Source organism: Dasypus novemcinctus, chromosome 3, assembly GCF_030445035.2.
Source record: "Dasypus novemcinctus isolate mDasNov1 chromosome 3, mDasNov1.1.hap2, whole genome shotgun sequence".
Lineage (NCBI taxonomy): Eukaryota > Metazoa > Chordata > Mammalia > Cingulata > Dasypodidae > Dasypus > Dasypus novemcinctus.
Window position 1 is genome coordinate 40,067,527 of NC_080675.1, and position 13,829 is coordinate 40,081,355.

Here is a 13,829-nt window from a genome sequence, read left to right on the forward strand (position 1 = left end):
TTAATTACATTGCTTATATACCGTCTGAACAGCTTTTTATTATTTTATATGCATAAATGTTTTAACTGTCATAGGCAGGAAATATTTCAAAGCTTACTGCTAGTCCTTTTTACCTAATTTCCCCAACTATCTCTTAGTTGTCTGACATTCATCTTTTGGTATTTTCCTTAAGAAATGTTCATAGAATTGATACTCCCTGAATTCTCTCATGTTCAAGACTATCTGTATTCTTTATAGTTCAAGGCCAATTTACCTGAATATAAAATCCTTGGGTAACACCTTTTATATCTTGAGGACCTTTTAAATATTGCACCACTATTTCCTGGCATCGTATGTTGCTGTAGAGAATTCTGAGGCGAACCTTATTTTTAACCCTGTAAATGACCTGATCATTCTAATTGATTGTTCATTCTGAAGTCCAATTAATATAACCTGTGCATGAATTCAAACTTTTCTAATTCTATATCCAAGTATGCCTAGTTCCTGGAAAGCCAATTAAATTATATTAGGCTCTACACGCTTTGAATATTCAGGAAGGATGCAGACTGAATGTGTGTTTGAACTTACATCCAGATGGAATGTGGGCGATATGTTAATTCAAACCTACCTGGTATCCAAACAAATCCCTAAAACTCTAAGAGACTAACAAAGAAAGTCCTTTTTGCATAAAAGTACTGCTTGACCCCTGCTCCTACATCCTCTGTATAAAAGGGACCTAGAAATCCTATTCAAGGCTCTGGATTTTTGTACAGAATTCTGCTGGGCCCAGCCAGCTGTTAATAAATCTTCCCTCTCAGAGATTTCTTGCATCTTGGCCTTCAATACCACAGTCACAGGAAGCGGCCTTGGCCCAGTGGTTAGGGCGTCCGTCTACCACATGGGAGGTCCGCGGTTCAAACCCCGGGCCTCCTTGACCCGTGTGGAGCTGGCCCATGCGCAGTGCTGATGCGCGCAAGGAGTGCCGTGCCACACAGGGGTGTCCCCGCGTAGGGGAGCCCCACATGCAAGGAGTGCGCCCCGTAAGGAGAGCCGCCCAGCACAAAAGAAAGTGCAGCCTGCCCAGGAATGGCGCCCCACACATAGAGAACTGACACAACAAGATGACGCAACAAAAAGAAACACAGATTCTCGTGCCTCTGACAACAACAGAAGTGAAGAAGATGTAGCAAATAGACACAGAGAACAGACAACCAGGGCAGGGGGACAGGGATATTGGGGGGGGGGGGGGAAGGGAGAGAAATAAATAAATAAATCTTTAAAAAAAAAATACCACGGTCACCTGACTCCCCTCTGCTATAACATAATAACTTTACTAGGACCTATCTCTAAGTGGACTCTTCTGGATGAAATTTCTCTGATACATAGTATAAACTAAAGTCTTCTTTAATTCAGAAAATTACATTTTTTTTTCTTTCCCATTGTTTTGGTTTCCTAAGCAACAATATATATAATGAATCTACTTAGCCTATATTCTCTCTCTCTCATTTTCTCTCTGCTATTTTTTAACTTTTTCTTTATTTCCGTTACATTTTGTTTGCATTTCTCTTTTCCATATCCCTTAACTATGCTTTTCTTAATTGTCTACTGTGATGGTTAGGTTATTGTGTCAACTCGGCCAGGTAATTGTGCCCAGTTGTTTGGTCAAGCAAGCACTGGGCTAACTGTAATACAAGGGCATTTATGGACTTTAGCTACCATTGACTTTACTGCAGTGGTAAATCATAGATAGCTGGTTACAATTATATCAGTCAGGGAGATTGCCATCAGCAATGAGTGACACTTAACCCAATCAGTTGAATCCCTTAAAAGGGGAAGTGATCTCAGCATTGAGAGAAAATTTCCCAGCTCATCTTTGGACAGCCAACATCTCCCAGAACTCATCAAGAATCTTCATTGGACTTACAACAGAGCTCCTGGTTGCAGCCTGCCTGCGGAACCTGGACTTGTGCATCCCCACAGCTGTGCGAGAGACTCTGATAAATCTTTTATTATTAACAGATATCCCTTGTTGATTCTGTTTCCCTAGAGAACCCTGACTAATACATCTACTATATGTACTCCTTCCATTTCATCTTTATTTTTCATTTCTTGTTTATTTTTTCCTGAGTTCTGCCAGTCCATACTTCATCTCCTCCTATTGTCATTCCATTTCTTCCTTGTGTTCTTTTCTCTTCAATTTTTTGTTTTGAAAATTTGCAAAAGTACAGTAATATTAGAAGAATAACACAAACATACCCATATACACCTCACATAGATTCACCAATTGTTATCAATTTGCAATCTGATTTTCTTCTCTCTGCACACACATATGACCACACACACTACATACATACACACTTTCCCAAACCATTTTAAAATATATAGCAAACAACATAAAACCTCATCCATAAAACCTTCAGTTTGCATCTCCTAAAATAAGGACATTCTCCTGTATATGCACGATACTAATCTAACAATAATTCCATATCATCTAATTTATACTCCATACTAAAATTTCCTCAATTAACCCCAAACATGTTTTTGGATATTCAACCCAGTATCCAATTATACATTGCATTTGTTATGTCTTTTTATCCTCTTTTAATCTAGAATAGTCCCCCAACTTTTGTTATAACATTCATTTTTTGAATAGCACACCTCAGTTATTTTGTAAAATGCCCCATATTGTAGGTTTGTCTAGTTGCTTCCATTTTATTTAGTTTGTTTTTCTCATCATACTGGTACTTTCAGTAAACTGCCACCTAGACCTAAAAACATGATTTGATTCCAATTAAACATTTTTTTACTGTAATGATGTTGTGCATTTCACATTGCATCCCACTAGGAGGTAAATAGTATAAAGTTGTCTCACTATTAGTAATTCCAAGTTTGATCACTCAGTTAAAGTGGTTAGATACAAGATTTCAGCATTATAAGGTACATTTTCCCCTATGGAATCACAAATTAATCTGTGTGGTGATACTTTATCACCTGTTAATATCCTATCCCCCAATTATCTTTTACCCTAGGGTCTTAGCACCAATCAATGACCCTTACCTGCATCAATTATTACATCAGGGTTGCAAAATATTGATTTTTTTGAAAAATTATTTGTATTATTGCATTTCTGTTTTACTGTTTCCTTCACAGAAATAAATTGCTTCATCCACTTTTTTAAGTGGATGAAGGAGGACAGAATGTCTGGACACCATTTTTATCTGCTCTGTGGCACAATTTTTCTGGTGAGTATTTTTCAATGGTTGGGAAATTTTGTTTCTCTTTTTCCCTTTCACCTTAAGGTGGAATTGATTTGCTGCCATACCAGCCCCTTTTTTTTTTTTTTTTTTAATTACTTATCATTGAATGGGTTAATTATTTGCACAAGGTTCCTGGAGATGGGGCAAGACCAAAGTAGCCTTCCAAGCTAGCTGGTTTTCCCCACCACTCTCCGCAGCGGACACAGACTGCTTCCTACAACTACGGCTAGTCACCTTGTGATTTTTTTAGGTAGCCCCCTGTGGAGGATTAGCGATGGCTACAGATTCTTGGCTGCTCTTCCCACTGAGAAGTGGAGGCTTTTCCTCCTCTTATTTGGCCTCAGCTGGCCTTTGTAACTTGCTTGACAAAATATGGTGACAGCGACATTGTGGGACTTCCAAACTCGGTCAGAAGACAATTTGTGCTTCTTCCCAGGCCACTTGGAACCTTCGCTCTGGGGGGAGATGTTTGACCGCCCTGAGCCAGATGTCCTCAAAGGAAGCCCAGGCCGCCGGCAAGGAGAGGCCACCTGGAAAGAGATGACTGACAAACCCAGGCACCGGGCCTGTGAGTGGAAATGGCTTCAGGCGACTGACAGCAACTAGAACCCAAGCACAAACCATCTGGCTGGGTCTGCCAAGCCCCTGAACTAACAGAGATGACAATAAATTCATGTTTTAAGCCACTAAGCTTGGAGGAGGTTTGCTATGCTGCAATAGATAACGGCCACACCTACTTCCATCGCTTGCATGAATCTAACTGCGGCCTAAGATGGCTTCTGCTGTCAGCCTTGTTCACTCTAGTTCCTGTAACTGTGGTTACAAAGAAATAGTGCATTTTGCACTTGAGACTGCAGCTTTCCCTCAGGAGATACATATTTTGTGGAACTTTCTGAGATCTGCCCTCTGAGCCCTCCAGTCACTCTCCATCCCTCTTCATTTCACTTTCTCTTTTGGATTTCTACCTTGTATCAATTTGGGTAGACTTTTCACATATTTTGGAGACTGAAAACTGTGTTTGTTCCCCAGTTTCATAAAAAATATTGTCTATGAGGCTTTTCCTCCTCATTTCTCTTGTTGTTTTTGAATGATTTCCAGGAAGAGAAAAAGGAAAAGCTGATTTCTACAGCTACTTTTGTTAGGTCTCAAGGCAGGCCTTTATGGATAACCAGAGATGACATGAAGAAAACTTCAACACGAGAGTTAGGCAAACTTACATTTATTATGTCTGAAGGGGTAGGAAGCTAAGGTTAGTTTAAAATGACTCAGACCTGACTCCTTGTGCTGCAGTTTCACTCTTGTTTAAATACCCAAGTTACTACTTAGCATTTGCTTTGATGATACATTAGTTTTTATGCATATGGATGAACACACTTAGCTGGTTATATAATTATATGATTAGTATGTTCAGGAAATCATGCTTGCACATAGATTGCATGATCAAGAAAGGGGAGGATAACTGCACCCCTGGGTGGGAATTTTACTATGTTAATTAAGCAAGTTGAAGTGAGGACAGCAAGGGGCTGCTTCTGCACAGATCCAGCCAACAGGTTGAAGCTGATTTTCATACTTCATTGCTTCAACAGTATATTCTTGACCACCAAAAGCAGAATTAGTTACAAAGGGAGGTTGCATCTCATTACCTTCTGATTTACATACAATTCTTTTCTTATATTCTAGCAACAGGGAGAGAAACAAGTTACTTTCAGGTATTGGGTCATCCTACATCCGTTACTTTCATGCCATATATCACAACGACATTTTTTTTTTTGAAGATTTATTTATTTATTTATTTCTCTCCCCTCCCCTCCCCTCCCACCCGGTTGTCTGTTCTCTGTGTCTATTTGCTGTGTCTTCTTTGTCCGCTTCTGTTGTTGTCAGCAGCACGGGAATCTGTGTTTCTTTTCCTTGCGTCATCTTGTTGTGTCAGCTCTCCGTGTGGGCGGCACCATTCCTGGGCAGGCTGCACTTTCTTTTGCGCAGGGCGGTTCTCCTTATGGGGCTCACTCCTTGCGCGTGGGGCTCCCCTATGCGGGGGACACCCCTGCGTGGCCCGGCACTCCTTGCGCACATCAGCACTGCACGTGGGCCAGCTCCACACGGGTCAAGGAGGCCCGAGGTTTGAACCATGGACCTCCCATGTGGTAGGCCGACACCCTAACCGCTGGGCCAAGTCCGCTTCCCGACAATGACATTTTTTAAATGAATACGTTCTTTTAAATGTGCAATAACCAATTTTCTATTAACAGACATTAAGGTTGTTTCCAATATTTCACTATTACAAGAAATACTGTAGTGAAAATCCTTTCACATGTATCCTTCTTACATTCAGACAAGTATTTCCATCAGGTAAATTTCTATAATTAGGGAATCAAGGTCAATGACTATTTTTACATTTTCATAGATATAGCCAATGAAAGCTTTTTGTGCCACCTTCAGAGTTGGGGAAAATAATTAAGTTTTGCTGGCACTAAAGTTACAGTGCCCCTGAAATAAATTCACTTGACCACCACTCCATTAAATTGTTTGGGTGTTGTGTTGGCTGGTGCATCCAGTCTGTGAAAGAACATACCCAGACCATTTTAGAAAAAAGTCAAATCCCAGTGGCTTCTTCAGAGTGTCCTCATCCCAAGATAGGATGATGCAGAACAAGAAGCATGGCAAAGCATTAGAGCAGCTAAGGGCATGTATTCAAACTGGGTTGGTGTGGATACCAATTCCACCACATACTAGCTGTCTAAACTGGGCAGATAGCTTCTCTGAGCCTTACTTTCCTCATTTGTAAAATAAGGATAGTAATAGTACTTACCTCCTAAGGTTATTTGGAGGATTAAGCAGGAAATGGAATCCAAGTCATGGTGCTGTCACACAGTATGTGTTCAACAACTGTCAGCTCTACTCAGTTTCACACAAAAGATCCCCCTGCCCCACAAATTTTATGGAATCAAAGTAGGTACAGAGGGAATGTGGAGAAAAGGATGGGGTAGAGGTTGCAGCTTCCCAGAAGAGATTTTTCCATTCTCTCTACAAAGGTACAGAGCTGGGAACAGAGTGGGGAGGGAGGGGTGGTCAGGTCAAGAAGGTGTGTCTTCCCAAAGGGAAAAATCCACAGTAGGAAGTAGGAGAATTTCGGGTTTCTGGGGAAAAGGAAGTAGGCATTGTTGATGGAGACTAAACAACTCAGCATCCAGCTTATCCAATGGGGTTACTGAAGCTCTGCTCTTCCTATGTGTATAGTCTGAACAATAGATACATCCTCAGACCCTAATCTTTAATAGATACTGATCTTTTGCTTCCCACTCCCTCAGGCATCAAGCAGGTGTGCAAAAATTAATGTCTTCCTTTGGCTTCAGAGCCCCATGAATGTTTGTGCAGGATGTCTGCACAAATGGTGTCCCTAGTGTTCTGCAGGGCACAGCTTGCACAACTGTACATGACAGTCCTGCATGATCTCCACTCTCACATGGTTCTGCTCTGTATTGTGCATCATCCATTCACCTGTGAGCACATGTGGACCATAAGGTCTCTGAGGGCAAGAATATATATAACAAAGTTTTTGATACTCTCAGTGCCTGGCACTCAGGTGATGATGAATAATTCTCTCCTAGTGACTCTGTTGTGGGGGCCTCTGCTGACTGGCTCCAAGGAGAGAAAACAGCCTTCTCCGGGGCTCCTCCTGACCCTGAGGGCATGCTCAGACCAGGCACCACACATCCACATCAGCACCCAGCACCCAGCCCTCTACCCGCCCTCCCCTTGAGACTGGCTCGAAGCAAGCACCAGGAAACCACTGATCTCAAAGACTCTCAGAGGGAAAGGGACTTGAGGCTCAGCCAGGACCTCGGTGTAGGACCCCACAGGCTGGGCACGGCACAGCTCAGGAAGCTGTCGCTCTGTCATCCAGCCCTCATCCGCGAGCTCCAGAGGCGCCCAGGGCCGTCGTTAGAGAGTTCACATTGTTAGGTAGTTCCTCACACCCAGCCAAAATCGCCCCCGCCCCCGCCCCACAGTGGTTCACACCTGGTGGCGTCCCGCCCTCTGAAGTCCTACACAGAAAGCCCAATCACCTATTTCCGCAAACAAGAAACTGTGAGACTGCACCCAGACCTCTTGCGGTCCAACCCAGCCAAAGGGCACCGAGCTTCTGAAGGAGACGGGCTCCTTGGTCCCAGCTCTGAGGGGCCTGCCCTCGCAACCAGGGGGAAGGAGAGAGGTGCAAGGGAGACGTGCGCACACTGGCGGGGTCTGCAGCTGCCACAAGCCCACAGCCTGGCTCCCAGCCCAAGATGCGCAGCTCCAGGGCAAAAGTAGAGCAGGCCAGAAATCAGAGTGAAAAGGCTGTGCCTTCCTGCTTCCTTCTCAGCAAGTTTCCTAAGTCATGGGACTCCCAGGGCTGCCGGCTATGGAGTCTGGGCACTAACAAATCTCTGCAGCCAGAATTCCCCCAGTGCCACCCTGTGGGGAAAGAGCCCCCAAGCTTCCTGAGAGCCCATCTGCCATCCCCAGCAGGTTCTTGCCTCAGGAGAAAAGCATCCCAGGGAGAGAGGAGGAGCCGCTAGACAGACTCCCTCCCCTGGGACCTACACAGTCTAGTTTGGGGATAGACCAAGGGTTTCCCCAGGACAGGCGAGAAGGACTCCCATCTCCCATGAGACGCACCATGGACGCATCTTCTCCCAGAGACCAGCCACACTACTTGCCCTTACCCTGTCCCACAGTTCCTCCGGACATGCTACCTACAGTCAGGAACTAAAGGTAACGCTCAGCTCTTTTCACTCGCTTGGGGTCAGAATGGTGACCCACAGGGCACGGGATGGGTACCTTCCCGAGGCAAAGCGGGGAGGAGAAGCTGCAGGGGAAGAAGGGCTGGACTGGGGGCGGTGTGTGCCCTGGGCTGGTCCAGGGACAGAACCCCCATGAGGTGTGCTCAGTGGAGGGAGGAGAGAAATAAGCCCTCTTGTCCCAGAAGCAGCAGAGAGGTAAGGGAAGAATGTGACTGGCACCTAGAGGGCAGCAGGGTCCGGGAGTTCGGGGGAGGTAGGGAAGGCAGATAAGGCTCTGGGCTCTCTTGGCGTCAGCCAGAGGAACAGCCCAGCCAGTTGCGTGATCTCTTCTGTTTACCCAGAGCTACTCCATGTCTGAAAACTCCCCGCCCTGGGAGGTCATTGCAGAAGGCACTCAGCAGGGACCGTGCAGAGAAGGGAGTGAGCAGGTGAGCAGGTGTGCTGGATCCTGCCGCACAGGAGGATGGAGGCCCGCAACGCGTCCCCCACACTCAACTTCACGCTGCCACCCAACTTCGGCAAGCGTCCCTCCGACCTGGCGCTGAGCGTCATCCTGGTGTTCATGCTTATCATCATCATGATCTCGCTGGGCTGCACCATGGAGTTCAGCAAGATCAAGGCTCACATCTGGAAGCCGAAGGGGCTGGTCATCGCGCTGGTGGCACAGTATGGCATCATGCCCCTCACCGCCTTTGTCCTGGGCAAGGTCTTCCGGCTGAACAACATAGAGGCGCTGGCCATCCTGATCTGCGGCTGCTCGCCAGGAGGGACCCTGTCCAACGTCTTCAGCCTGGCCATGAAGGGGGACATGAACCTCAGGTAGGACTGGGGGTGAGCCACCTGGGGACGGGGCCACACTGCAGATGCCCAGTCGAGGGGAAGAGCTGGGCTAAGGCTGGGGCGAGGAGTGAGTGAGGACAGGGTGGGCCCTGAGGATACTAGGGTGGGGGCAAAGGCCAGGGTGCATCTTGGTTCAAGCCCAAGCCAAAGGGGCCAAGCTGGCCTAGGGTCATCCTGAGACCCCCTTACTCTCAGAGGTATCTCATGTGGGGTATGAGGATTGCCTTAAAGGGGTCTTGACTTAAACGAAAGGGACCCTGGAAAACTGTGCCAGTCTTCAACGGTGGCCAGCATGTCTGATTTAAAGACAGATCTGAAAGGCAGTGTGGAATGGTCCCAAGCATCTCCAAGAAGGTCAAGGTGGCTTTAAACCAAATGAATATCTCAAATTCCTGCAGAAGCAAGAATTTCCAAAGATCCTCCAAATTATTCAGGTATCTGGGATAGCTGCCTCTTACCCCGTGTCTTCATCAGATGCAGGGGCACTTCTGTAGGAAGGTACAAGCCAGTAGATCCTGGAGTTTCCCAGCACTTGCCAGGCTATGCTGGACCCCCACTTCACCCACACTGATAGGGGGGAGACCAGTAGTGTCTCTTCACTCAAAGTATTACAAGCAGAAATCAGTGAGAGCTTGTTCCTCGAGGAGCCAGCATCAAGGCACTGATTGAACTCCTGTCCTTCCATGCAAGTGGGACTATCGTTTTAAAAGCCTTCCAGAGGAGGCCATTTCAGACATCACTAGCAGCAGCCCATGCTGAGGCTGAAAAAACCTCATAAGCTGACACTCTTGCTTTACATGTCTCAAGTCAGTTTCCTCAGTTGAGTCCTCAGGGCAGATGCCATTCGATGCCAGGTATTAACAGTGGAATTCAAAGAGTCCGTTAGTTTGTGTCAGTCAGCACGCTGCCCCTGCCTGCGTTGTACAAGAAAACCAACCATTAAAAACAAACAAACAAACACAAACTCCTAGCGGTGAACGATGGTGAGCGCTTTGATTTAGTGGGGCCTGCCCTCTGAGACGCTCTGGGCTCTCCACTCATATTGTTTAACCCTCGCTGAGGCTAATGGGGAAAGAGGCATAAAGAGGACACTTAGCTTGGACCATTTCCCAGAGGAACATATTTCAATATTTAACCACCTCACTGTCAGGAAATACTTCCCTCTAGCTAATCCAAACCTTTCCTGCGCAAAGCAACAGTTCTTTTTTCTGTGTCATGAGAAATCCAGACTACACTTTAATGCCGGAGTAGGAAGACTGCAGGAAGCTCAGTATCAGGGAAGGAGTGTTCTGGGGACTTTGTGTCTCTATGATGAAGCAGAGCTGGGTGGGACAGAAGAAAGGACAACGAAGAGTTTTTAAGCGTGAGTGACCTAGGTTCCCAACCTCATACGCCAGGGGGTGCTACTGAGTCTCTCCAATAATGCCTGCGTTTCTACGGAGCCTCCCGTGACCCAGGACCATGACCCCTCCTGTGCTCTGGCTCAGCCTCCTTGTCCAGACATCTCGGGACTGTCACTTCTACAAAGGCTCCCGAGGAGATAATGCTCTGCTGGACACTGCCACCTTTTGCTATAAAGCCCCTTTCCCTACGAATAAATCTCCCATGTATATTCAACCATGGGCTCAGACAGACTCTACCGGCAAAACTTAAATAAGCAACATCTACCATTATATGCTGTCAATTTAATTTCAGTTCATCTGGGACAACCTGCTACATGTGTTATAATAAGATAATAATATGATAATAAATAACAGCCAGCCACTATACTAAACACTTTGCCTGGATAAGTACATTTAACCCCATAAACACTCTATGAGGAGGTGCTATAACCTAGCCTTAAGTTTAGAGATAACTGAGCTTTAGAGTGATTAATAAATTTGTTCAAGACCTGAGTGTCTCTAAAGCCTGTGCTTTTACTCAAATATCCTCAGGGCGAGTCCCATACATAAACAAATAAAGTGACTGGGTGTTGACTGTCAACCTAGAAGGCACAAGTCTCTCTAACAGGGCAGAGACCCCTCATCTCAGCACAACTCAGGGGTGTCCTGTGGGAACATGACCTACTGCTACCAGAACTTCCTAGTTTTCAAGAGAAGGTTGAATCTCCATTTTTATGTGAAATCACCACATTTTCAATATTTCAACTTATTCAAAATTTTTAAGAACACTATAAGGAAGACAATTTGTCAGTTCCTCAAACAGTTAAACATGGAATTACTACCTAACCCAGCAATTCTGCTCCCAGTTTTATACCCAAGGGAACTGAAAGCAGGGATTCAAAAAGATCCTTGTGCACCATTGTTCATAGCAGCATGCTTCACAATAACCAAAAAGTGGAAACAACCCAAGTATCCGTCAACAGAGGAATGGATAAATAAAAACCATGGTATATCCATACAATGGAATATTACTTGTCCATAAAAAATGAAATTCTGATGCCACTACAACATGGATGAACCTTAAAAACATGGACAAATAATGTATGATTCCACTTATTTGAAATTTCTAGGATAAGCAAATTCATAGACATAGAAAGCAATTTAGAAGTTACAGGGACTAAGGAAAGACAGGAATGGAGAATTATTGCTTAATAAGTACAGAGTTTCTGTTTGGGAGCTGAAAAATTTTGGCCAAAAAAAAGAAAATAAGAAACACTGTGTAAGCCAAATGATACACTTTGAAAGACCAGATATGGCTGAAAGACTCCCATTTAGAATTGGATACCTATTCCATTTTACAGATGAGGAAGCTAAAATCCAGAAACTTGTCAGAGGTTTCCCAGAATTTAGTGAAAAGCAGTGTCTCGGGCCATTCGGGGCTCCCATCTCAGCATTATTCTGCCCCACATCCAGAAAGAGGCGGGGGCAGTGGCCATCACGGGCAGGCTGGGCCTATTCCCAGGGGGCCCAGCCACCAAGGGGACGCCCCAAAGCACCACTAGGCAAACCTCCAAAAGTGCAGGTGGCCCATATGCGGGAGAAAATGCCCTAGAAGTTGAAGTAAACCTGGCCTGTCAGGGACAGAGAAGAATGACCAAAGGGAACTGGGGTCCCCTCACCATCCCTGCTCCCCCCCAGCAGGCCCACTCCTAGAGACAAGGGACAACAGGCTTGGACACAAAGCAAGGATTGTAAGAGGTCTCCCCATCATGACTTAGGAAGCCTAACCGGCCTGAGACTGAGGCTGCAGGTTCCCAGAAGTTTCCTCCTTCACCAGAGACTCTGACAGATCCCCTCCCATCTCCCTCAGCTTCTGCCCCCACCCCCTCTGTTTACCAGGGCTTAATACCAGTCTCTCAAACAGGGTGACCAGAAGTCCATGGGCAGGGTTTATGCAGTGCTCTGAGAACTTAGCAGGAAGAAAAATTAAAATAAAATGGGGGGAAGCGGACTTGGCCCAGTGGTTAGGGCGTCCGTCTACCACATGGGAGGTCCGCGGTTCAAACCCCGGGCCTCCTTGACCCGTGTGGAGCTGGCCCACATGCAGTACTGATGCGCACAAGGAGTGCCCTGCCACGCAGGGATGTCCCCCGCATAGGGGAGCCCCACGCGCAAGGAGTGCGCCCCATAAGGAGAGCCGCCCAGTGCGAAAGAAAGTGCAGCCTGCCCAGGAACGGTGCTGCACACACGGAGAGCTGACGCAGCAAGATGACACAACAAAAAGAAACACAGATTCCCATGCTGCTGACAACAACAGAAGTGGACAAAGAAGAACACACAGCAGACAGACACAGAGAACAGACACCTGGGGCGGGGGCAGGGGCAGAGAAATAAATAAATTTTTAAAAATCTTTTTAAAAAAATAAAATAAAATAAAATGGACTCCCTTACCCCTGCCTCTTTTCCCCCCAAGAGGCAGCCTGCCTACGATAGTCCTATGGAACAGTTTCCAGTTTCAGGAAGTAGAGTTGGTAAAATCGCCTCCCATGCCTGCCCCTCAGGGTAACCTGGGCATCACAACCGTTACAGCGGCACAGCAGGTTGGGAGATGGCAGTCCCTGACCAGGCCCGGCACACGCCAGGTCGCCTGATGCTCCGGGACAGAGGGGCAGCACACATCAAAGAGACAAGGCACACCAAGTCCCAGGGCAAATTTCCAAATCTCCCTGCATGCCTAGCCAAAGTAAGCATGACTCCTCTGCTCAAGGCCATCAAAACAAGCAAACAAGTTGAGTGCCCCTCTTCTCTAAAGCGATCAATAGCTAGCTAGCATTGAAGCCCCATGGACACCCGTCCCCCATCTCATTCCCCTCCATTCTGCCCCAGAGGGAGCACCTTCTGGAATTCAGTGTTACACCTTTCCATGGACCCCTTTATACTCTTACCACATATGTATATATCATAAACAAGGCATATTGTTTTTTCCATGTTTTTAAATGTGATATAAATAGTATCATACTGTCCATACCATTCTACTACTTGGTGGTGGATTTGTTTTGTGTTGTGTTTTTTTTTTTGAGTTATAGCCATGTAGATGCAGTAACTCTACTCAATTCATTTGAACTGCTGTAAAATTTGCTCCTATTTATCCATTCTCTTGTTGCCAGACATTTGTGTGGATTTCCATGTTTTGCTACTGTGAACAGTCTTATACACGTGCCCCTGTGCTCACGTGTGAGTTTGTCTTATACAAGCAGAACTGCAGGTCATGCATGGGGTTCACACATCTTTAGCAAATAAGTACCCAAAGTAGCTGTTCTGCTTCACACTTTTCTATTATTATTTTTTTTCTTCTCATCTTTCTCTTTAGGAGGCACCAGGAACTGATCCTGGGACCCTCAGATGTGGGAGAGTGACACTCAATTGCTTGAACCATCTAGCTCCCTGGTTTGTTGTGTCTCTCAGTCTCTCCTCTGCGTCTCCCTTTGTTGTGTCATCTTGCTGTACCAGCTCTCTGCGGCGTGGGCCAACAGCTCACCGCAGCACGAGCCAGCTTGCCTTCATCAGGAGGCCCCAGGAATCAAACC

The 13,829-nt window shown here is 46.0% G+C and overlaps 1 protein-coding gene and 1 long non-coding RNA gene across 2 annotated transcripts in view; both read left to right on the forward strand.

Annotated features, from left to right (window-relative positions):
- Positions 1 to 3,916, forward strand: part of LOC131277909 (uncharacterized) — a 42,691-nt gene extending 38,775 nt beyond the window's left edge. The window contains exons 4-5 of the long non-coding RNA XR_009184955.2: positions 3,130 to 3,221; positions 3,673 to 3,916. This is a non-coding gene — a long non-coding RNA (uncharacterized lncRNA). The remainder of the gene's footprint in view (positions 1 to 3,129; positions 3,222 to 3,672) is intronic.
- A 4,469-nt stretch (positions 3,917 to 8,385) lies between these two features.
- SLC10A1 (solute carrier family 10 member 1) overlaps positions 8,386 to 13,829 on the forward strand; it is a 46,892-nt gene continuing 41,448 nt past the window's right edge. The window contains exon 1 of the mRNA XM_004477334.5: positions 8,386 to 8,839. Within this exon, the coding sequence (XP_004477391.2) occupies positions 8,484 to 8,839 (356 nt within the window). The 5' untranslated portion in view covers positions 8,386 to 8,483. The remainder of the gene's footprint in view (positions 8,840 to 13,829) is intronic.